At 37.8% G+C, this 26,056-nt stretch overlaps 1 protein-coding gene across 3 annotated transcripts in view; it reads right to left on the bottom strand.

The window, feature by feature from the left end:
• Positions 1-312: 312 nt before the first annotated feature.
• The window catches only part of fgd5a (FYVE, RhoGEF and PH domain containing 5a), a 38,941-nt gene continuing 13,197 nt past the window's right edge, over positions 313-26,056 (bottom strand). For 2 of the 3 annotated variants that reach the window (XM_055160956.1, XM_055160958.1), the window contains exons 4-21: positions 24,249-24,307; positions 23,980-24,010; positions 17,598-17,749; positions 17,085-17,241; positions 10,054-10,144; positions 9,243-9,293; positions 9,022-9,080; positions 7,648-7,719; positions 6,796-6,864; positions 3,616-3,699; positions 3,430-3,509; positions 3,243-3,339; positions 3,019-3,156; positions 2,747-2,849; positions 2,515-2,651; positions 2,019-2,147; positions 1,615-1,769; positions 313-1,303 (exon numbers count right to left, since the gene is read on the bottom strand). In XM_055160956.1, the coding sequence (XP_055016931.1) occupies positions 1,267-1,303; positions 1,615-1,769; positions 2,019-2,147; positions 2,515-2,651; positions 2,747-2,849; positions 3,019-3,156; positions 3,243-3,339; positions 3,430-3,509; positions 3,616-3,699; positions 6,796-6,864; positions 7,648-7,719; positions 9,022-9,080; positions 9,243-9,293; positions 10,054-10,144; positions 17,085-17,241; positions 17,598-17,749; positions 23,980-24,010; positions 24,249-24,307 (1,701 nt within the window). In that variant the 3' untranslated portion in view covers positions 313-1,266. The remainder of the gene's footprint in view (positions 1,304-1,614; positions 1,770-2,018; positions 2,148-2,514; positions 2,652-2,746; positions 2,850-3,018; positions 3,157-3,242; positions 3,340-3,429; positions 3,510-3,615; positions 3,700-6,795; positions 6,865-7,647; positions 7,720-9,021; positions 9,081-9,242; positions 9,294-10,053; positions 10,145-17,084; positions 17,242-17,597; positions 17,750-23,979; positions 24,011-24,248; positions 24,308-26,056) is intronic. The other variant, XM_055160957.1, reaches the window with a different exon arrangement.

Here is a 26,056-nt window from a genome sequence, read left to right as displayed (position 1 = left end):
GTGATTTACTAACAGAGATCTTTGCCCAGCAAGATAAATAATTTAAATATAAGACATACAACTCAGAATCACTGTATCACGATGCTCAGACGTTGGTGGCAAAATGGGCCTCAGGTGGTGTCTGTCGGAATTTCACACTTTTTTTTTTGCATCCTGTTTTTCTTTTTTAACTATGGACTGAATAATAGTTGCATCTGAAATAAAGAATAAATAAAATAATAACATTGCAGAATATACTTTCATGTATTTGCTAAGGTAAATCCAGAAGTGACATGAAACTGTAAAGAAAATTAAGGTAAGCCAGAGGCTCTTTAAAAGATGTTTATTTTATATGCATATATACATAAACATTTATATTTACAGTGCATGATATGCAAGAGCGGTACAATCCATTATAACACTTAAGAGTGGCTCATAAGAAACATTATACAGTGAAAGAGTTCACAATGGCCTTAAGTGAAGCGTGTTGAGTGTTCTTTCTTTCCCGGCTCTCTGAACAATTAAAGGGGCAAAGACTGAAGGCATGAGCAGCTCATGTTCACTAACATTTACAAACAGTAGAAAATGTTGCATTCTGCAGTTACAGCATCAGTAAAATGGGACTGATATTGAACTGGTCCTTTACACAGGACTAAATGAAACTTTGTTCAGCAAAACCAGAGTACAGTACTTTGATAACAAAACAATAAATTGACTAGTTTAATCTCAGGCACACATATGATATCTTATTATAAACCTCAGTGTATTTAATAAAGGGGACTATTATGGCACTTCAGAAAATATTGAGTAGTAAATATGAGGCATTATATCTGACAGTGGCCCTCACCAGAAAAGTCCCCTGTTGCATCATGTAATCATTTTAACTGTAGACAACACAATTAATGGCATTTTTTGCTTAAATATCTGCAGTATATTAGAAAATATGAATGTTCAAAAACTGTAGATATTTTTTACATCTTAAAATGGTTGCAAATCATTTCCCTTTAAAGCTACAATTGCATTTTTTGCATGGTAAATTACAATTTATTTCAGAGTCAGGTGTCCTTTTAAATATAGAAATATTTGTTCACACATTGTAATCAACTGTTAACAAATGTAAAAGATGTACAGTGACAGAAGAATCCCAGATGGTTTGACATCCTCCTAAAGGCTACTGGCTCCTTACATCTGTCCATAATAGTTTGAATACAGCTTGGATACTTTCTCCTCTACCACAACATAAAGAAGCATGGCGCCCTCTTGTGGCAGCAGAACAGACAGCAGGTGCTATAAAACTGTAGCCTCCTCTATCGCATTGACCCATCTGAAACATATGAAATCAGTTAATTGGCAGGACTGTCCTACAATATCATTTAACATAAGAGACTTGACATGATACAGTCACTGATTTTATCTGAATTGGAGGAACATTTGGGTTTTTAACTTAGCATCCCCTAATGGTAAAGTAGAATCATAAACTACTATTAGCACCAGTTGTCATTCAAGGTCCCACATTAAATTGCACACATCCCTGGTAGTCTAACTGCTAGGATTTGGCGCTCGCAACTATATAAATAAGAATACCACTATATAAATGAATAAGCATACCACATATGGGCAAAAGCCTTTGCTGACCTGCGTGCTGTGTGCTGGTCATCTGCCCTAAATGTATAGTACAGCGTCTTCTTGTGGTAGAGATGGAACACATTGCTGCTCTCCTCTCCATCCGGTCGCTCCGTCAGTTTGACCGTGAAGCCCTGCAGAGGCAGACTTTCAGAAGCCACTTTATCCTGAGGGAGACAGAGCATCAGTATTAGCATAACTTCGAACTGTAATGCCAAATAATTGTGCATGATAAACAATAAGAGCCATCCCACAATCAGGGACTTTTCACAGTAAGGAGAAAGATCACAGAGAGTCCCTGCCCAAGAGGAAAGTATGAAGACCTGGAGATGAAATGTGCTCTAAAGAAACTTAAGAAGAAGGAAGATAGAGCGAGTGTGAGCCTGGGGCTGGTGGGAGACTCTGTGCCCCCTCACCTCACGGGCTGTGAAGGTGTAGAGCACCTTGTCTTTGAGGAGGAACCACAGACGCTTCCACTTCCTCTTGCTTTTCTTTCTCCGCTGCAAGCTTCCACTCATTGTGGAGCCCTCAGCCCCAAGGGACACCTGAAATCACAGATGAAGAGATGTCTTAGTATGGAATGCACAAAACAGTCCTCATAATCTCCTAATATAAATGCACCATAATACAGTTAAATGTGTATTTCTGCTGTGGATCTGGGGCAACATTTGTGTATCAAATTGCCACTATTTTAGATGCATACAATGCATTCCACAACAGAATAGTGCAGTGATCTAGTGGTTAGGTCATGTGGCAGATTCTTCTTCTTCTTCTTTTTTTTGTTTTTTTATGGAAAGATTGCTGGGCACATTTATTTGTATATCACTTACCAGCAGAGCAAATTTGGCTCTGTCTTGCATATGGTTGACTATATTAAAAAATAGAAGGGAAACATGTGAAAGAAAAAGATACCTGGTTGAGCGATATGGTGCTCTTCCTGCTCTTCCACAGACTGGGAGGCTGTAGACTCTGGAAGACAGCAGACAGTGGACGATTGGCACGCTGAGCACGAGGGCTCGAATTTCCACACGCTCCGGACACACTTCCTCCTACACACATGCCAGCACATACAGTAAATGAAGTAGGCCACACAAGTTTTCTTTTATCTAAAAAAACAACATACAATTACTATAACCACACTCACCTCTTTTCCTGAGTTCCGTGTAGCAGTGGTCACACACTTTGGCCATTCGGTCCTTGAGGTACTTGAGAGGGTATCTGTTACGGGAACAAGCACGGCATACCACCTGTAGAAGAAAAAACAAAGCACTTTAATTTATTCATTAATTTGTATCACATATAAAAAACAAGGAACTATAGAATTATAATTAACATCTTCTAAGGTCTGTCAATATATCTAATTTGACAGTACAGGAAACAATACTGACACAGGTGAAATGAACAAGCATGTCTGACCTTGCCACAGGCGTTGCAGTGGTGTCTCCGCAGTGTAAGGCTGAAGTCAGAGGTACAGTTCATACACATCATTACGTGGGACACGGGCACCAAAACAGGAGCTGCCTCTCCCAGAGCCATCCACAGTTTTTCTCTAGCCTTTAATGTTAAAAAAACAAATAACACTGTAAATTTTCCTCCCATTTGCATCATAGATTTATTTATTCATTATGAAATGTTCTCACCTCACTGCAGGGCCCACCAAATGTACAGAGGCCAGCTGCATGATCGGCTATGGCCCGACTGAGTGTGTGAAACCAGTCTTCTCTCTCACCAATGGAGCTGGAAAGTTTCAATAAGTAAAATGTTAAAGTGATGTTCTATAAGGTCATTTTTGTTCTCATGAAAAATTATGAAAATCTTTGCCTCTACCTGGCAGACAGTGTTATGGTTATGTCCGACACCTCAATCCTTAAGCAGTTCTGCACACTGTCCAGGGCTGGTTTACTGACCTGTTCGTACACATTGTATTATTTACTCCAAAAACAAAACAAAACAAACAAACAAACAAAAAAAAAAAAACATCACTGGCATAAGAGGCCATATGAAATAAGGTACCTTCATTCCTGAAAGGGACAGTGTGTTCTTGAGTCTGTATTTGCCATCCTGCTGAGGGTAAGTATAGAGCATGATGTCATTCATCTGAGAAAAGAAAAAAGTACATACATGTTATTACGTTTACCCCACTGCCTCTGCTCTGTTAAATCTTCATAACTGCGTGAACTCATGGACCAAAGACTGTGTATATGAACACTGCAGATGTGCAATAACAGGACTCTACTGCACTCTAGTGGCTGTTATGTGTTGCACATGGCTATCTAGACATCATGTGTCACAGAAATCAGACCCATGGCCCAAATCCTGTGACAAATGAGAAATTTCAACAGTTCCCTGGTGGTCTAGTGGTTAGGATTCGGCGCTCTCACCACTGCGGCCCGGGTTAGATTCCCAGTCAAGAAAAATCTATTGCAAATAGTCTTAGAATATTAAGCCTATATATAGAACATTAACATACTCAAGTCAAACTGCTGTTGATACACTGTGCCACAACATTAAGAAAAAGGCTATCTTCTCCTTAAACATCTTGCTAATTATACTTTTTAAAAGTACATTTTTACATGAAGCTCAAAGAAGGCTTTTGAAAGCGCTCCCATAAAATATTCCACAAGATGGCGACATTGGTCTGAAAGAAAAAGAGCAAATCTTCCCTTAGCTCTATGAAACTGACTTTGCGCCACTGATTTTCTTTCACACCTTCATGTGAGCTGTCTGCACCACACATTTCCCATGTGTACACAGAACAAAATAAGGCATTAAACGTGTTTATTTGCTTGTCAAGCCAAAAGTATTATAAGTCTTTAAACATACAGAGGGGCTATTGTGTTATAAGAGGCATTTCTTTTCTTCCAAGACAAAAGCAATGACATCATTGGTCACACCTAAAGTGTGTGCTCTAAACATCCGCTGGGTCATAAAGACAGCATCCAGGAATTCTCCACCCTGCTCTGGGTCCAGCTCCCTCGTTCTCTGGGCTTCTCAGGGCTGGGTGCGACCGGGGCCTTCTCCACCACAACAACACAAACAGATCACACACACACGGCTTCAGTGGAGACTAAACAGCCAATGTGAACTGTGCCATAACCTCTATGGCCACCACAGCTATTCCACTCCACCCAAAGCTACTCATTTATTCAGAACTCCATCCTCAGAAACCACAGAGTTCAAACAAATGGACTGTAAGATCCTCCTTGACTTAGCATAGGCCTCCACAGTCCCATGGCAAAAAAGACAATTTCAGGCAATTCTCTCAAGACGCTCTATTGCAATATGCACTGTTTATATTCATCTTCATCATCTTCATTTTACTGGACCCTTCTCTTACTCTGAACTCAAACATGTGCATTGTGCTTCTGTCTGTCAGATGGCAGACTTACGGCGCTCATCTTCTGTGTTGTTGGAGTGTCTCCTATAAAAGCCCATAAATAACAATTGACCCAGAGAAGACTTCCACTGCATGGGAGCAAATAACTGTAATAGGCTCCAAGTATAAGCCAGCTAGCCCTCCAAGCTATTGCTCAACTGGAATCCAATCTTCAGAGGCTGGGAGAGATAAAACAGAACCCAATCTGCACAGCTAAACTAAAAAAAACAAAACAAAAAAAACTTGAAACATATAAGCTAATAATTACTTTTTAAAAATTGTAACAACTGTCACAGCTGTCATAGCAGCTATCATAGCTGATATCACACAAACCTAAAATTGTATCTACGTTAACGCTAACACAAATCAAGCCAGTCTCTATATGTACAAATTGACAAAAAATAAAACATTTCTAAATGGAGAGTAATTTATGAATCGGCATCATCTGTGAAAAAGTTGATATCACATGAGAGAAGTGATGTTCCAACTGCTCTGTTTCATAAACCGTCAATAATAAGCATAGATGAGATCTTACAAAACAGACATTTAAAATAACTGTAGTTGCAAGGATCTTGTAACTTCAATGAAATTGCCAGATCTTACAACTAAAACCAGAAAAAAAAAGAAGAACCTACACCTGTAACCAATCATTATTCAGTGCTAGTGCAGCCTCTGCAGCTCAGTGAGTGAATTCTGGAGGTTTTGAGCTTTCACATGAGGAATGACCTGTCCATATACTGAGAATGAGAAACTTCAGTCCACTACATACAGGTTTAGGCACTGGGCACCCAGGTTCAGTTTTTTTAACAGTAAGAGTGCAGGCTACATCCAGTTCCTTTAAACTATGTCTTCATCTTTTATAAACTTTTTATACACTAAAAACACACCTGTGCTGAGTCAGATTAAACAAACCAAACAATCTACGTCTACAGAGCATTTTACATTGATCGCTACACCTCGTCCCAGAATTCAACAGGGTGCCTGGCCTTCACTTTGCTGTCAGTTGCCTCCCAATACACAGGAAGCCAGCATCCACTGACCTATACCAAACATCCTGTAAGGAAGTGGGGCCCTGGAAAACAAATCCTGGGAGGAGAGAGGAGGGAGGCGGGCCCTGCAGGCTGACGGGTGTGGTGCCTGGTGGAGACCTTGGCCCCGTGCCCCCTCGCAACCTCCTCTACCTCCCAGACTGACCCACACCCAACATTCCCTCATGTTTTCAACAACCGTGTAATCTTTGTTGTCGCCCACAGTCGCAACACCTTATATTTTCACATTTTAACTGTATTATTTAAAGGGATTGAACCAGTTTGTAAAATTGGTTTGCTGTGTGGTGTCTGCATCTAATTTGAAGTGTTTTTTCTTTTTTAGCAAATACGAACCAGGAAGTAACACTGGTGTGCTCTTAGCATGCTATTTGTTGTTAGCAGTGACAAATGGCAATAAAATGCTCTGAAAGTTGTGAAATGCGCTTATGATCGCTGTGCATAATTATTATGAATGCATGGAACAAGTTTGGTCTGGTTTTCATGTTTTTAGGACAGCGTCTATAAAAAAAAATATATATATATATATATAATGTTCAGCGCACCACTGGCAATGACACTCTTAATTACTGGATTTTAATGAACTATCTTGTAAACTATCACCTTGAGGTTGCTGGGAAACCGTCTAGCACCTCAACAGAAACAGGATAGAACCTCAAACACGCAAAATGTGATGATCACACAAATTAGAAGGTGTTGATTAGAAGTTAGTACAAGTAATTTCCACTGGTATATTCCTTATTCTTGATTCAAACTACAGTACTGACTTACCAGGAACAGGTGCCGTGGCTGTCTGCTTTTCCTGGAAACTTTCATAAGTGTTCCCTCTTTGACAAACATCTGTCAGCAGAAAAGGACATTAGGTGTGTTAGGTGAGATAAAACTCCTTTATTTTACTTTCAAGGGGAGATCCTTAACTGCAGCTGTGTAGCTCCCAAAGGTTGTAATTAGAATAGGCCAAAAACAATAGATTTTTATTACTAAATGAAGCTTGTAAATGCACTCACAGCTATGTTACTTATTTTGGTGGGTCATGATGCAACTCTCAACAAAAACAATACATTTAATCTATCTATTTAGTCATAGAGTTAAGAATACTGGGTAGATTTACATGGCCAATAAAAATCATACATCTAGAATAATGAGATAACCCAATAATTAAAGATATCACTATGATGCTTTTCTGGTGGAGGGTCCACTACCTGCTTGTCTCCATGGAGATGTTAATGTTAAAGCACTTTGTGCTGCATTTTTTAATGAAAAGTTTTTATGATTAATTGAATGCTTTCCCAGGAATGTTCCATGGTATGATATTAAATGCATCCATCTAGCATTTATTCATTAGAAGTGCTTCTGTTGCTCAAAAATACAATAACTCTTCTATAAATAGGCGTGACTCTCAACACATCAGAACTGTAATGTAGCATAGTGTTGTAGCCTGCTTGTCTCTCTTGCAATAGACAAGTTGAATCTATACTGTGGAACATTCTAAACAAAGCAGTCAGATATCCATGGAGACAAGCAGGTGGTGGACATTCTAGATATGACTAGCGATAAACATAGATTATTTACAAGACTCCCAGGTTTAACAGGGTTTGTCTGAATGCAGTAACTGTCACTTACTCTTCCAGGTTTCAGCAGATCCCTTTTTCCTTTTACACTGAACTCAATATGGACCAGGCGCAGAAGGTTCTCCTGGTGAGACAGAGCACAGAGGTCATACACAGACAACAATTGAAAGTGCCTGGTTTGTTAGTGAATGAGAAAGAGGTTTCTGGATAACGAGGTGATAGTGAGGAGTGAAGGACAGCAGAGATAGAGAGATGCTGTGTTTTCAGTGTTTGTGTGTGTGGTTGTCAGGGTCTGTGCTGTCCATGGAGCCTAAGTGCAGTAGCGGGGGATCTTGGCAGTGAGAAAAGGAGAGAGGAGGGGGAGTGTGTGTATGTGTGTGTGTGTGTGTGCATTATCTCCTCAAGCTGCTGGAGTTTGAAGGGAGTCAGAGGCACACACACCCATACAGTGCTCCCTTTGTAATGATACACCTGGGACTGTGTGATGACATCAACCCTCCCCGCCCAGTGCGTTAATCAACAAGCTGTGAAGGAATAAAGCTCTCTCCTTCAATGTGCATGTTATCACATAAAGAGGCAGGGCGCAGCTGTCCAACTTTGACAGGCTCATTTTGGAACTCTAAAACAAAAACTTCATTGCCAAAAAATTGGGACTTTTGAAGGAGAATAAATGAAAAAAATTTGCCAACATCGCCTCATCATTTTTGCAGATATTCACAAGAATGCCTGATAAAATCTTCCTCAAATTCAAACAGAAGCCGTAAATCTTATGAGTATAAGTCATAGACTGTAGATAAATGGACATACCTAACCTCAACATGGATGTGCTTCCGGCTCCACTGACTCTGTTTCTCGTTGATTTTACATTGAAAAATGGTCACCCCTCTTTCTATAACTGCTGCTGTGAGTCACTTTGGTCTTAAAATTTTCATATTAACCTTCTCTACATGATCGTGTTTTTATTTTGCTATTTTGTCTGTAAAAAAATTATATTCCTAATATGGAACACAGCTCCAAATTTGCCCCTCTAACCACTGGTGTCGTGAGCTTAATTCTTACTGTAGCTGAACGCTATGGATCCCTTAGTCCACTTCTTTATACAGTCTATGGTACAATTAAAAGCTCTAATTATAAGAGGTAACAAGTTATACACAGGGGAAAATAGAAAATAAGGTTTCAAATCCCACTTATTCTTTTGTTAATTATGAAGCTGCTGTTGGGAGATATTAACTGGTAGACAATAAGCTTTTATTGTGCCTTAAAAGTTCCCATTTGAAAGCTGAAGCCGATATCACAAAAAATTTGATTTAAGGACTTGACCAGAATGGTTGATTTGAATGAATGTAGGTGTACCAGCCTTCTTTTATACTTGATGGTTTACAAAAGAGAATAAATGAAAAACTAAAAGGGGATCTTGCACACTTACCCCCTGTTTGAGATTGTCGTTGGCTTGATCGGCCACCTCAGACACGGTCACCAAGGCAGCTGCAACACAAACGGAGACACTAATTTATGCACAAGCAAACATTTAAGTCACACTCAGTGGCTGTATCTTAACGACTGGAGTCTGAAGAATGCCTCTGAAGCTTGTGTGAGAAAGATGAGAAACAATTTAGTTTTACTAACAAACTAACAAAGTAATGTTACCTTGAGTGTCTTCGTATTCTTTTGAGTCAGGAGAAAGGTTGTTTAGATAATCTGTAAACAACAAAGAAGGCAAGGTTAAGTTTTTATTTTGTATAGCACAATTACTAAATAAAGTGCAAAGAATATCATATAACAGTATTTTCATTATCAGAAAGTAAACACAATGGGCTTTTATGCAATTATGAAGGCCAATTTTGCATAATACTTTACTGTGACAAATAGACAGTAAAATAAGAATATCATAACATGCATATAAACTGCACTGATTTATGCTAAAATGAGGGCTGGTTAGGGCATATACTAGTACAAAGCAACTTACTGTAAATAGAAACCTGGTTGCAACGAGATGCTGTAATCTCACCAATTAACTTGTAAATACATGACTAAAAGCTAAATGTGTTCACTTTTCTTTTATGTGCATTTCTTTAGTCTTTCTCATTAGGCCCATCACAGTAACAAATTCTGTGTGATATATTGTTGAAGTCAATACGGGCGATAAACGATAATACTGAAAACCAAACCATAAAGCAGAATTATTCACAAAAAAATGTACAATTCTGTTAAGCACTGTTGAGCTGCATAAATAAATAGAAGAATACAGCACTTAAGCGATTAGTTTGTATAATTTTAGTTAATAATTCAATCATCTACAGCTCAAATCTGATCATATAAAAAAAAATCCCATGATAAATATTGAACCCCAAAAATTATTGTTCCATTTATTCCAGGTACTGAACAAGTTGCTGCAGTAATTATTGTGACAAGCCTGTTTCTTATGATAATGAAAATATTACAGTTGGAATGTGATTACCTGTCAGGAGCATGCGGTACTGAAGCACTCTCACTATGACCTGCAGCAGCTGGTGTTTCAGTGGGACCTCTGCTTCCTCTGCTCCTCCTCTCTGCAAGAAACACCAACACAGAGCATAATGAGTTTATCAATTTACTGAAAGGACCCATATTTAAGTATTTTATGAACTATGTGATGTTTCCTCATCACAAACATACCTGGAGTTGTGTTTTGTTTTATTCACACATGTTTAACATACGAACCCTGCATATTTAAGATGAGTTTTTCTCTCAAACAGAAAACACTCTGTCCCACCTTGTGGTTTCACGTGGGGCGAACTGGCAAAATATGTGTTCTGGAAATGTTCACAACGGCCTCAATTTCCAGCATAACCCTGTGTTTTGGTCCCAGTCTGCCCCTGGTGTCATGTGGTAATGCAGGAAATGCTCCATTGTGTTTTAAACCTCCATGCACCTTCACTAGAATCATTTGGTTGATTTTAGCCGTGGAATTGCCAGTCTCTACTAAACAAACAGTAAAAGGCAGCTACCAACTTCTGAAAATTACAGCTTCATGACACAAGGTAGGACAGAGCATTTTGAGCTTTGGGGATGTAGACAGACTAATAATAAAGGATTACTCAGACATTTGTAAATAAAACAAAACATAACCATGGGTATGTTTTTGAGGAGGTAACTGCATTATAACATGGCTAAAACCTCAAATAAGACAATTTTGTGTAATATAGGATCTTTAATGGACACTTTTGCATTGCTTGAGAATATATCCCTCTCCATATAGCTTTGTAGCTCATGTCACCTATATGTATTTTCAGCCACCCTCAAGGGCTTTCACTGAATAGGCCTCCTCAAGTCAAGGTCAAATGTGAACAAGGGAGTAGATACCAGAGTGAACGACCTTCACGCACCTTTCAATACACAAAAAAGGTTATCCTCCATTATTCTTTTATTGGTAAGTGAAAAGGATATAGAGACAATCCAAAAGCCCCCTGCAAAATCAATCAGGATCTAATTGTCTCTGACAGATTTTTATGCCTTGAGATGGAGAAAAAACTTTGAGCCTTTGTAGGAATGAAACTATAATGAAAATAATGTACTGAAAACCAATTCTTAATAATAATAATAATAATAATAAAATAATAATAAATAAATAAATAAATAAATAAATAATTAATTAATTAATTAATTAAATTGAAACAATAAAAACAAGTGCCAAGTTTTACTTCTTTTCTTGAAAATATGATACACACATTTACACAGATTCAAATCAAATTGTTTTCATGTTTTTTGTGTGTGATAAACAGAAGAAATGCAAGGCATTTTTTTTTTCATTTTTGATTTTAAGACAATTAAATTAACAATTTTACAATTTAATAAAATTCACAGCTGTACTTAAAATATGAAAATGGATAAAAGACATGCACACATTTTAAGATAACACTCAAGATACTTAACATAAACTTGAAAACAAATTTTACATCTGACAAACTCATTATTCAGCAGGACATCAAACACAGTAATTAGTCTGATGAACACAGTAAATCTAAATGCAAACAGTTGCCAGATAAAAATAACCCATAATGATTGATATTACAGGTAGTATATTACGCAACATTGACTCTTGTGAGCTTTTAACCATGTTAGAATGTTGATACAGTACATCCTCAAAAACATACCTGGAGTTGTGTTTTATTTCATTCACACATGTCTGAGTTACCCTTTATTACTGGCCTGTCTACATCTCAAAAACTCAAAATGCTCTGTACCACCTTGTAATGCCATGAAGCTCTAGCAATTCCAGGGGTGAAATTATACAAATGATTCTAGTAAAGGTGTTTAGAGTTTAAAAAGACAGATGAGCACTACCTGTATTACCACATGACATCACAAGGTTGAACAGGTACATAGTTAAATCATGATCACATTATCAGTCCAATAGTGAATACATTTTCTCATGCAACCCTGTTTTGAATCTCGTGCAAATCTGCAGACCACAATGAAATTCACAGTGATCCATACTTATGCAATGTTATGTCATTAGTCACAATAATTGTACCTATAAGTTTAGGAATTAAACATTTTTATCCCCCATATGTATTCAAATCTCTCTGGTACAATAAACATTACATGGTGCAATGCGTACAATAGACCTCCCTACCAGCACTTTGTTATTAAACTATCTTGGCTCGCAAACATCTCTGGGGTCACTTGTGAATTTCCGTGCAATTGACACTTGTTCAGCACAAGCAGCTTTCAGGGGCTTTGTGCCAGAGATGCTAATATTCCATGTGGTATGTAAGAATGAGTGAGCCAAATGAAGTGAGAGATTACAACAGTTTGCACAATCAACAGAAAAACATTAGCGAAACTCTTCAGTCCTCGAGCCTGGTCATGGTCAGTTGATTTGCTGCTTGTGTGGGTAACTGAGCTAATTGGGGAGTTGTAAAGGAGGCTGCCTGTCTAATTAGCTTGTGCCTGCCTCATTGGCCAGCTACCTTGACAAGAAAGTCACTTCTCTGCACTCTCCCCTCCATCAATCCCTGTCCAAAAGCTGCGTCTTTTCCTGGGCTGCATGCACTGGAGACGACGTTCAAACAACATGACATGAATATCAATGTAAACTGGCATAAAAAGCCTTTTGTAGAGATTTAATAAAACTAGATGAGGTGACGTTCATACACAAATCTTTTGCTTTCTATATTTTTGTGCAGTTTCATGTAGATTTAGAACGAGCACAAAGAACAGCACGGAAGTAGAGTAATCTGTTTTTGTTTTTATTTTTACTGTAGTACACAATTTAATTTAGATTACACAATATTTTAAAGGGAAAATCAAATGTAGTCCAACCTAAAGTGCATGATGTACCAATTTTTTTAACCATGTAAATGAGCAAAATTAGTTTTGCCCCATTGTGTATTTTGTACAGTATAAAAAGCTCTTGAGGTCAAAATTTGTCCACCGCATGATGTCTGCATCTAATTAGAAAATAATGTATTATCTGATAATCAGGAAGTACACACTAGTATGCTAATTGTTAGGATTGTCATCATGACAAAACTCCAGAATGGTCTCAGAGTGTTGGGAAAAGCACTTATAAACTCATTGTGTCGAAAAATTAGGATGGTAAAGCCCATTTAATTGCACTTTAACTTTTCTAACACGCATGGATGACATCAAAAAAACTCTTTTTTTAATATGGTAGAAAGCAAAAAAAAATAAAAAATAAATAATAATAATAATATTCTGCATAAAACCCCCTCTTTAATTACAATCAGTATACAGACAGACATGCCTTGACATAACATTAACACTGGTAGTTAAAAGTGTAAACAGGATTATAACAGACTTGAAAATGAGCCCAGTGTTTTAGGCAGTGCGGTGAAAAAGAGAGTGGCTGTGGAGGTGTTAATATTGTAAGAACCGAGCACTGATCTGATCACGGGCCGCGGATACTTCATCACTGTCATGAACACATCCACAACGAGATTACTACCACTTTACTGCACGACTATGGCTCATGGCAAAAGATCAGCAGGAGCAGCAGCAGGGGGAAGTGAAAGGGATACTCTAAATAGGCAATATATATATATAACATTTTAGAAGTACACAGTTATATGACAGGAAATGTTCTGGGTCATTGTTGTGAAGGTTCATATAAAAACAGCTGGAAAACGACACTCTATTAAATCAATTTTAAGCCACAATCCATTCAAAAGTCATGATGCTTTGAACATTGCAATCTATAACTTCGAACAACCTATACTAGTACCTTAAGTTTGGATTACATTATTTCTAGCTACCAATACAGATTTTTCTGTTCAGATAATTCTTTTGATTCTAAGGTGTTAAGAATCTACCAATAACCGATATCAACTGATACCAGGTCTGACACTTAAAAAAAAGACTAAAAATGTATTTTCCTAATAACATGGGTTAAGGAGCTATTATTTAAATCTTAAGAAACTACAGAACAACTTTGTATTAAAAGCTTGAACATTCTGAGTCTTTCTACACCAACAACGACCAGTAAATAATGTACATTGGAATTGCCAGTCTCTACTAAACAAACAGTAAAAGGCAGCTACCAACTTCTGAAAATTACAGCTTCATGACACACAAGGTAGGACAGAGCATTTTGAGCTTTGGGGATGTAGACAGACTAATAATAAAGGATTACTCAGACATTTGTGAATAAAACAAAACATAACCATGGGTATGTTTTTGAGGAGGTAACAGCATTAACATGGCTAAAACCTCAAATGAGACAATTTTGTGTAATATAGGATCTTTAATGGATATTTTTGCATTGCTTGAGAATATATCCCTCTCCACATAGCTTTGTAGCTCATGTCACCTATATGTATCTTCAGCCACCGTTTGGAATATACTCAATAATAATAATACTCAATCCAACATATTTTCATGGATCGTTGTCAATATTCGATACCAGTAGCAATATTGGTGCATTCGTATTTCTAACACATCAGTGGTGGTAATTCGGAAAACTAGAAATTGTGAATGGAAGATAATAATATAATTTCTATTAGTAACATATTGGGGTTTACAATGAACAAAATGTAAAATGATTTATGTGATATTAATAAATACCATAAAAGCACTATATCTTCTCTAAACAAACTCATTTAACACACTAGCACCCCTGAGGTACAAAGGTGAGCAGAGAATCACCTCAAATAAACAAGCTCAGAGGAAGGTACTGTTTTTCCTCTAACCTCTGCTCTCATTACAACAGGGTCACACACCACGATACTCCCAAGACACTGTTCCCTCTCTACAGCATTCATCATTCACTATTTGTACCTCGCAACAAACAATGGTGTGGATAGGACCCTTTAAAGGACCTAATGAACAATATAGACTTTTTCTAAACACATTTAAAAGTGGATTGTGTAACTTTTCGGTTCTCCATGGAGATTATTATCATTTCTTTGTCTGAAATGAATCATTGTATGTTATTAAGCCTTTCTATCTTCATGGACTCCAAACCAGACCAAGTTACAGCTCAGATTTGTGGAAAGGCAACCCCGCTCAGTCAGAATACCTGCTTTTCTAGGTATTTTTGAGCTATAAAACCACCTGTAATTGAATAAATGTAAGGTGGAGCTGTTTAATGTCATACTGTGGAACATTCCAGGCAAAGCAATGACATATCAAGCAGGTGATGGACCCCCAACCAAAATGTTATAGTGCACCTCCAACCTAAACCAATTATCAGTGTGTTCTTAATACTTGTCGTCCTTTGCAGATAGACCTTTTATGACAAAGGCAGTTATAAATTTATGAATCGTGAAAAGGGAGCGCAATTAACTTTACATAGAGGACACTGTGGGTAATTCTTTCATATAGCTTCACAAGGTTTACTATCCAAGACGACAGTTACAATGCCTCTTCTCCTATTAGACACTGTACATCGTTTTTTTGTTGTTGTATTTTTAATCCTACAGCCCATACTTTCTCTTATTATACTGGCCTAATATCATATACACTAAACCAAATGGACCCAAAATAAACCAAACGGAAAGCACTACAATAAAGAAAAACAACTGTTCTTTTGTATAGTCATTCTATTGTTTTCTTTTTATTCTTTCCTTACATGTTGTGAATATTCTTTGTATAATTTTTAATAGTTTGGTAATTTTGACCCATGGCTATCCCCTGCTATATTTGCATGTATATTTGATTATATTAATTAAAAAACAGAAAATAAATAAAAAAATAACCCAATGTTGACTATTTCTTCCAAAATTATACATTTCAGATTTTTTTCTTTTCTTTTTTTGTGGGGTGGAACGGGGCAGCTGCTGTTGCATATTCATGAGCGCACACAGTTGGTGCCTTGTCCGTTCTCTTTTCTTATCAAACCCGAAACGCCTGGAACCACTGTGTCAGCCTCTCATAGCAAATCAGATTAGAGCGAGCAACTGATAATAGACATAATGCTCCAGTATATATTTGGTTTGACAATATTGAGTAATTACTGTCTGTGATGGCTAAATTACACGGAGCAGTTGGATCACCGTGAACTGAATGCTCCGCAGCTGTTTTGATGCTCAGAATGTGTAATCAATAGTGCACACAAGAGGCTGGAAATGAGAAAATCTATTGGGTGACCGCTTTGTTCGTATTGGCTTCCTTTAGCGTTGCTTTGGTTGATGGGGTGATCTGTAAACTGGCTTAGACAAGGTATATTTGGCCTGAGATAATTAGCTGGTGATTAAGAAGAGTGTGTGACCGAATATATTAGACCCAACCAGAATAGATGATATCAGTGCACAGATTCGTCTCTCCAGAGGGGATCAGGAAAAACAGACCTGTGTAGACAAAGAATGAGTACTTTTGGTGTGGAGTGCGTATAAAGTATGCAAGCATGACAGTGGAAAGGTCAGTCCCATGGAGAGGAATAAGATAGAGTGGCTTTACAAAGGCCATTGTCTCCTGTGGACGCTGTGTGACAAAATCTGAGGTGAGTGCTGCTTAGTAAAAAACTGGTTTGATGTTTGTACCTAACTCACAGTTGAAAACAAATAGAAAACAAATCAAGTCTGATATGATGAAGCAAGTTATTCCTAATTTCTGAATTGATTCAAAGCTACATGACAAGAAAACTTTGGTTGGAATTGTGATTTTAACTGATTATTAAAGGTGCACTATGTAACTTTGCGGTTGAGGGTTGATCACCTGCTTGTTTCTATGGACATGTTATTGCTCTGCTTCAAATGTTCAAACAGCTCTACCTTATATGTATTCAATTACATGTGGTTTTAATGCTCAAAAATATCTAGAAAACCAGGCATTCTGCACAAAGTTGCTTCTCCACAGATCTGACTGGCCCTGGTTTGGTCTCCATGATGATTGAAAGTTTTAATGCCATTCTGTGAAACATGTCGGACAAAGCAATAACATCTCCATGGAGAAAAGCAGGTGACGGACTCTCCATCAGAAAAGTTGCACAATGCGCCTTTAACACAGAGCAAAGAGTTTCCAAATTAAAGTCAAAGTAGTATGCATTACCTCAAAGGTCTTGACAATGTTGGCAAAGGCTGGGCTGTTTCTGCGGCTCTCCTCCAGTAAGAACATGCTGCGGTCATACTCGGAGATGTAGGTGTCAAACACTCTGAAGTCTTCACCATGAGACAAAATCACATCCACCATACGGGGACTCTCCTCCCTACAAACACACACAGGTTTTAGAGAAATAATTTTAAAAGTACATCAAATATGGTATAATATTACTAATCTGTCTATGGTTTGATTTAGTTTTTCTATTTTGAGAAACAAACTGTTTTTGTCTGAGAAGAGAAGGAAAGAAGGGGATCTGAGGCCACACAGTGAATCAGCACTCAGAAAACTCAAACAGCCAATAACCTCATGCCGAAATCAAAAGATTAAGAATTTTTTCTGGAATTTAGTTTAATCTTTGAAGATTAGGCCATACACAGATTAAAGCAACATTATGTTTCAGATCAAATTCTAACAGATAAAGCCTTGCTTAGCTTGCATTACAGTGTATAATGTGTCTCTTACCACTGACTAATGCGCTCCTCCAGCTCAGACAAAAGGCTTTTGTGGAGGTTGTACACCTGGGGCAGCACTCCCAGTATCTCCCCCAGTCTCTGGTCATCCAGCACAGGCTCTCCCTCCTCTCCCACTGCCCCTGCCACTGCAGCTCTAAAGTCCTAAACAGGGAAGAGCAAAATGCAAGATTATTCCAAATCCTTCATTTTCACTTTCATTTTCACATTTGATATGCTAATAACTAAAATAATAATACTTTTTTTATTATCATGATACTCAAGGTCACCTTGTACAACAAAAGGATATTAAAATACAAACGTAAAAAAGCATACAGTTAAAACCAGGAACAAACCAGGGAATGATTGGATCTGATCAGAAGCCAGGTCTAAACCAGGTCTAAACTAGGTCTGAAACAGAACTGAACCAGGACTGAACCAGAACTAAACCAGGATTAAACCAAATCTAAGCCAAAAATGAACCAGGGCTGAACTGGGACTAAAACAGGACTGAAACAGGACTGGTTGAAACCTCTGCAAATCTACTGAAAGCCCATTTGATTTCCACTGTGAATTAATAAAAATCTTTTGTCCTCAATCTTGTGGTCATTACACAAACATGAATTGTTAAAAAGGGTTAGTGCAGCTATGGTCTGTTGGTCCGGTGGAGTGAATAGGCCAGTCTAAACAGATGAGTTTTTAGTTTAGATTTGATAATGGGAGTAAGTCATTGTTATGAAGGTCAGGAGGGGGACAGCTCCTGAGTTCTCAAGTTTTGTTCTCTTTTGTAATGTAGTATTGTCACTAATATGACAAAATAGCAGCATGGTTTTAGCAAAGCATAGTTGTAGCAGAAAAAAAATTACTTTAAATGTAAGGACCACAGCTGAATTCGGTGTCCAAACAGCCTGCTGAATTAAAACAAATGTAGAGGGATGGAGAAGAAAGAGCTGTAGAAATGAAAGCTCTTGGAGGCGAGGAATGTACAGAGAGAAAAATGGGAGGAAGGAAGGTCAGACGCTCCTAAACATCCTCCCTCCCTCCTCCCTTCGTCACCCCCCACACATCCCCCTGCCCACCCCTCCTCACTCCGGGATCTGTCCAGGCTTTCAGGAAAGGCGGTTCTAGTGGCACAAGATACACGCACCAGGTGTTGTTGCATAATGACCTTGATGTTCAATGACACAATAGTGCCTTTTACACACAAACACAGGTGCCCAAATACTACAGTAAGGAAAATTACTACTGATTACTTTTAAGAATAAATATAGTAGCAGTTGATTGTGCAACATAACTGGCCTCTTTTCAAAAATGAAGATTGCAAAATGTAGCTCTATTGACTTTTATATTTTAATAGTTCTCAGTTGTAAAGCAATATATAAGTTTTATCTATTATTAAATATGAGATGTTATATGGCACAGTGGATGGTTAGTACTCAGAAGGTGCAAATTTCTCTACGGGGAGTATACCTTAACCTTAATGTTTTGAAGTTGCTGTTTTTTTTGTTTTTTTTTTATAGCATTATATGTTTTATATTTCTGGTCCCTACTGATGAAAAATTATATCATAATTTGGAGACAACAACAGCCTGAGCAAACAGCATAAGTAGCTTCAAAGTTGCTCCAAAAAGTAAGAATTATAACTTGATTTGCTTCTTTATTCACACAAACATAAAAATATACACGCATTTACACACACACATGAATAGAAAGTAGGCGAACCATTAAGAGCTGACACATAAAAATGTTTAAAAAATGACTGTCTGGAAATGCCACATGATATAAATTGTCTGTCTGTATAGGATAAGCGTAAGGGGACATTTTATTCTGATAATAAGTCAAGCTTGGAGATAAAACAAAGAGAAGAATCCCTGTAGTTTACGACATAATGTAGCAACAGTGATCGGTCTAGTCCTCGCCGTTCGTCATAGACCACAATCGACCCAACGGGAGCCAGCATTTATCACGTACAGAGGGACACAGACATTTTAGTGACTCAAGATCACCAATACACACTCTCAGTAATAGAGGATCACTGGTCCTCTTTACCTCACCCCCTCTTTCTTCACATAAGGACAAGCTGCTGGAGCATTAAGCAGTTGGTTGAGCAGCCAGTCATGCTTGGTCATAACTCAACAGCTACGATCTATTCAAAGGTCACAGGTGGCAAACAAGAAGGGATAGTGTGCAGAGGCTGTTATAAGGAGAGTCCAGTGAAAGAGGAGCGCTGTCTCACTTCCGATGTGGAGACAGGGTCTGGAAATTCTTTGTATTTTTGTTATTCCTTATCAAACAATGGGACAATGGGACATGCTTCTCTCTCATCACTCAAAAAGTGCTAATCCGCAAATTGTGTTTGTCAGTTCATTGCACGTAGAAAATATTGATAATGTAGAAAAAACAAATACTACCAGTCCAAAGTTTGAATTCACCCTCTCATACAATGTTTTTTTTAATATATGTATGTTAACTACTTTCTACATTTGATATACATACTGAGATGTCAAATATATGAAGTAAGTTATATGGAATTATGTAAGAAGAAAAACAAACAAACAAAAAAACAACAAATAAATATTCAATTCAAATTAGCCATCCAAAAATAATTTGTTCAATTATTTCACTTTTTTTCTTTACTAAATAATTCCATATATTTTGCTTCATTCTCAATGTCTTCTGTATCTATCTACAATGCAGAAAACTTTTGACTATGGTGTATATATTTTTTATGATAAAAATAATATTAAGTATATTTATAATGCATTTGACTTCACATGCATGGTGGTAATAAAACACATTTGTAGCAGTTGTTTTTCCATGCATTTTTGTTACATTACATTGACCACTTGCTTAACCTTGACCTATACCTTAACCTTAACTTTAAAACCCATCGTAATCATTGAACCATGTTGTTCAACTCATATTAACTGCTTAATGGAATGGGAATCTGATTCTTGTTCTCATATGTTAGGTAGGTCCCTGTGAGTTTGTATTCACATTATAGTCAACACAAACACAAAATACAAATACCTGCAGGCTTAAGAGTTGGGGGTTAGCGGTTGTAGTAGTACTCAACACTCCACATTTAGTTCTCTCATTTCAGCAAATACAAAAGGGGGCTAGCTCGGGATCATAGTATAATTGTTTAGTAGTGTAAACACACAATCTCAGATCTGTTTTCAGTAAGTAAATAAATAAGTGATGTTTGTTTGAGTGGGACAATGTGTGGACAGAAGTGCTTTGACGCTAGGAGGTTAGTAGGAGTAGAATTTGTATTGAAATTTTATTGTTTGTAAGAAAATGGTCACACTTCCTCCACCTAACAGATAACACATGTATGCCTGAAAATGTGACATCCAGAGCCCTATAACAAGAGCCAAGTGCTTATGAATTATGCAAGTGCATGTGAAGCCCCATGTCACCTTCAGAGGTGGGAACAGGATTTAATTAGGCCGTGTATAGAGACACCTCTGAACAGAGCAGGCAAAGGGGACAGAGCTGTAAAGTTGTGAAAAACACATAATTTGCACAAAGACAGTCAGGTTCAAGAAGGGATATCACTGAGAGGTGCGGAGTATAGGGCTAAGGCTCACTCCTGTGTGCTTTGGTATGTGGTAGTTTATTATTATAATTAACCTGAGATGATTTGTGAACGGGGCAGTGGAATAATATTTGCATGAGTTGATCTTTAATAGGCCCAAATTGCACATTAAATATAGAGTGTTCTTTTGTAGTCACAGCAGGGCTTCATAAATCATGTTAAGAGGGCACACATAAGAAATTCAGGGGGCGCCTTTACTCAAGGTTACACAGCAGCTGACTGATGGCTTTCTCTTTCTGTAGTTCTACTTGTCACAGTCATCACAACTTTTCTGTTCCCAACTGTGCTTTGTTTTTGATAAAATCAACTTATTGTATAAAGTTTTAACTTTTTGAAGGTTACATTTTCTCATGTTTTGACAGATCACTTTGTCATAGCCAAAATGACAGCAGCGAGAGAGAAGTGATGAAATTCAGCTGTCTGACGCAGAGCTCACTGCAATATCAATGATTTCATAACCAAAGCAGCTGCTGAAGATTTTACTTAGGTCAGTTTCTATTCTATTAATATTTATAATTTCTTGAGAAAAATTCATTGTTATTTTGAATTACACAATCTGAGCGAGCATAGTCACAGAGGAATGCACATTTATACATATACAACTGAAACTCAATAGAACAAGGGAGATCTCAGGGGGATCAAGTTATATAAAGGTGATATTAAAGGTCCCATATTACAGTATTTTCTGAGCTATGTTAAATGTTGTTTCCTCATCACAAACAGTTGTTGTTTTGTTTCATTCACACATGTTTAATGCATAAATCCTGCATATTTAGGCTGAGTTGTTCTCTCAAACTGAAAACACTGAAACTGAAATCACTTTGATGCTCATGCTCTACTGTGTTTTTTAACTCCATACGCTTTCACTAGAATCATTTGGATGATTTCTCTCCTGGAATTGCCAATCTGTACTACACAAAAAATAAAAGGTTGCTTTTAACTTGAAAACTACCGCTTCAAGACATCACAAGGTGGAACAGCGCATTTTTAGCTTTAGAGATGTAGACAGACTAATAATAAAGAGTTACTCAAACATGTGAATGAAATAAAGCACAACTCCAGATATTTCTTTGAGGAGGTAACAACATTATAACATGGCTTAAATCTCACAAGAGTCAATTTTACATAATACAGGCACTTTAAAAACAAATGCATGCAAGGGATAGCTCACAACTGCAAATGCACTGAAGTTGAGTATGATAATATCAAAAGGCATCATACGGGGTCTCTTATTTATCAAAACAAAGCCCAGGGTTGTCTAAATTGTCACATTATATCCTTGAAGCCTTTTCTTCTAGTAAACACGACAGCGGAGAAAAGACAGAAGCACCATCAGCACAGCGCCCTCTGTGTTACTTTACAACATTGTCAAGAACAGGAAGTCTATTTCGCTGCAACAACACTGATAATGGTGAAGAGAGCAGAATGGGGAATGCAAAGGACAGGGGTACAATATAGGCGCAGGGTATGATGAAGCAGGGATCTTCAACTGCCTGAAAAGAGCTGTTCTAAAACTGCGCACATGCCTGAAAATGATCGCATGTTAATATTAATGATGTGCCAAAGGGTTAGTGAGAGCTGGGGAAGAGTTAAAATCAGGTGAGAAAATCAGGTTCCCCATCTTTAATTCTTTAATTAATTTTAAACGTGTTAATCTACAAGGAATTAGGTGTATAATTACTATTTAAAGGTCCTGTATTACACAAAATCTTCTCTTGTGAGCTTTAAGTCATGTAGCATCCTCATCAAAAATATATCTATATCTCCCAAACTCAAAATGCTCTGTTCCAGTGATGTCATGAACTAGTAGTTTTCAAGTTAACAGCTACCCTTTAACATTAGTTCATTAGAGACAGGAAATGCCAGGGCTGAAATTATCAAAATGATTCTAGTGATGTGTATGGAACTTAAAAACACGGTGGAGCACTTCCTGTATTACTACATGACACCACAAGGTGAGACAGAGTATTTTTAGACCCCGTTTACACTGAAACGAATCCGCGTATCACTGTATCGGAAACGGTCTGCGTCTACACATGACGTTTCTGTGTCTGCAATCCTTCCCTATCCACACAGCTTTGAGCATATATGTTTACGTTTTACAGAAACAAAACTGCTCAATGCTCAAAGCAGCTCGCTATTGTGCGCTGATGCAGTTCAGCTTCTGTCAGACTAAAGGACACGACTCAGTGGATTATATGTGTTCTTTCTGTGACAGAGGGGTGTTCTGCTGATGTTGAGTCAGTTCTGTGCTTCTATTGCGTTGGAGATGGTTCATGTGAAACATTTCAGAGGTTATATATCTGCAGGTCATACGAATAGACCGTGTATATGAATATATGCTAGCCTCTTAGCATTTTGGCAGTGAATTAGCAACTTCGTGGTGCATAGACCTACATCAGCGTTTTCAGGTGTCCACAGATCAGATCCGTACTCAAATGAATTCGTGGGAGCTGGCGGCACCAGATCATTCTGTCTCTGGAGCCGTTTTCAGTCGGATTACTGTGGACTAACACTGCATCCGCAATGAAAACGATTTGAATATGTACTAGTGTGGACAGGGCCTTAGTTTGAGAGAAGAACACAGCTTAAATATGTAGGGTTTGTGTGTTAAACATGTGAATGAAACAAACAAACAAACAACATTATAACACAGATCTGAAAATACTGTAATATGGGCCCTTTTTGTAAATAAGTCTACAGACACTGTGATGATCTACCAAAAGTAAGAGCAAGTAAGGAAAAATGTAGATGGAAATTAAAAGACAAGAAAACTTAAGAGCTTGGTTCTTACCTCTTGAATGTGCTTGAGGGCGCTCACGTGTCTAAAAAACAAAGTGTTCACAAGATACAATTAATGAAAGGAATTAAACTGTCTGACTATAGTTTTCAATTATGCATGATGAGAAACTACTTTGTTAAGTGCAAGGCCAAGGTCATTGCACTTAAACAAGTTAGTTATTCATTGGTGCTGTGTAAATTATGCTGAAAGAAGCAAAATACTGTTGACAACTTAAGATACGGGACCGTACATTTGTGGACGTATTTAAGATAGATACTTACAGTCTCTCAGAGTCCACCAGCTCTTTAGCGATGTAAAAGGCTCTTGATCGTCCATCAATCTGGTGATCAGCGAGGGAGGGCAGTGGGAGATAAATGGATATAGTTAATGTTAAAGGACTCTCTGTGCATTTAAAGATTTATAGAAGCACGTAAGAAGTGTGGGTACAAAAATAAAATAAAACTACCACAATTTCAAACTTGTCAAATAAGACCGATTATTTCATTACTGCTGCACGGACAGAGCTTTTCCCAAATATAAACCATTTAAAGTACAATGCATTATGTATGAGAGGCTGTCTGTGTGTAGTGGCCATTGATTATAAGGGTAATCACGGGGCAACCGGCAGCCCAGCCAAAAGATAACCGCTCAGGACTGGCTGATTTTCCCCCTATGCCATTAAACAAATACTGCACATAATAGCACACTTCCAAAGAGTCACACACTTCTACAATATTTCTAGTGTGCTTCCTTTGAAGAAGAAGAAAACAAGGAAATGCCTGTCACATGATGCAGTATTATTTTGGTGGCAGGACGGGTGGGTCCATCTTGTTAGAAAATGACTTTTTATGGTATTTTGATTCCGATGGGAAAATATAGCCAAGCCTGACAACACTACACAAAGCTTTCCAGTGATGTAACTTTTTGGCTGTGGGTCCGTCACCTGCGTGTTTCTATGGTTATGTCATAGCTCTGCCTGGAATGTTCCACAGCATAACATTAAACAGCTATACATGTATTCAATTACAGGTGGTTTTCGTGCGCAAAAATACCCAGAATATGTATAAGTATTCTGACTGTGAGTGCACACACATATCTGACCTGTAACTTGGTATGGTTGGGGCTCCATGAAGACAGAAAGGTTTAATACCATACGGTGAAACATTACAGACAAAGCAATGACACATGCATGAAGAAAATCAATTGATGGACCATCCCCGAGAAAAGTTACAGAAAATACTGCCAGACAAACTTCTTGTTGTTTAAAGACTTATGTTTAATTTAAAGTCCTCCACATTCCCTAGAAACGCACAAGTTCTAAAAAGGATATCAAATTTGTAAACAGGAGGTAAGATTTCCTCTACTGTTTAGTGCAGTGCATCAATAGGGAGCACAGCACTGTTCGCTAGTTTCTCCTCACACCTCCACATTTCTGTCTACATGCAGATCAACTCCAGTCTGTCACCTCAGCAACTCCTAAATGGAGTTGCTGGGGTGACAGAGTGTAACATATTTTTTATATAGTCTTTATATCTGTAGTACTTGTCTAATTCATTACAGTAATAGGCTCTATTCACGCTTATGTCACTAACCAGGAAGATGTTTGTGATGACAACTTTCGGTGAAGTTACCAACACTGGGTTCTCCTACCGACTCTGATAAAAGCCATTGAAGTATGATAAAACCATGGATTCAGCAATCTTTAGCAGTGGTCTTCATAACCTGCCAAAGCTTTCCACAGGGGATGTGACTCTAATCACATCTTCAATGAGAGCTACAGGCAGCTCAAAACTAGCAAAAGGCTACAAGTTCCTTATAGAAAAGTACTTGTTTGGCTACCAGGGTAAGTATTATTTGCTGGCAAATTGAGATGAATGCATGAATGGAAATTATTATAAAATATGTATTATTTGTGTATTATTTATTTATTTATTATTAAAATGATGAAAACTGAGATATGGTTGTAATTGTTGATTAGCCAAACTTAATGGAATGCTACAATGACATCTAGATGGAGAAAACTGGGCCAGTTTCTCATTTTCCTAGATTTGGTCAGACTTACTACTGCGAACAGAGCCCGCCAGAAGTT

The sequence above is a fragment of the Boleophthalmus pectinirostris genome, unplaced genomic scaffold (genome assembly GCF_026225935.1).
Source record: "Boleophthalmus pectinirostris isolate CB_2022bp ecotype Guang Dong unplaced genomic scaffold, ASM2622593v1 HiC_scaffold_3, whole genome shotgun sequence".
Classification (NCBI taxonomy): Eukaryota; Metazoa; Chordata; class Actinopteri; order Gobiiformes; family Gobiidae; genus Boleophthalmus; species Boleophthalmus pectinirostris.
Note: the sequence above shows the minus strand (reverse complement) of the source record. Positions and strands in the feature narration are given on the sequence as shown.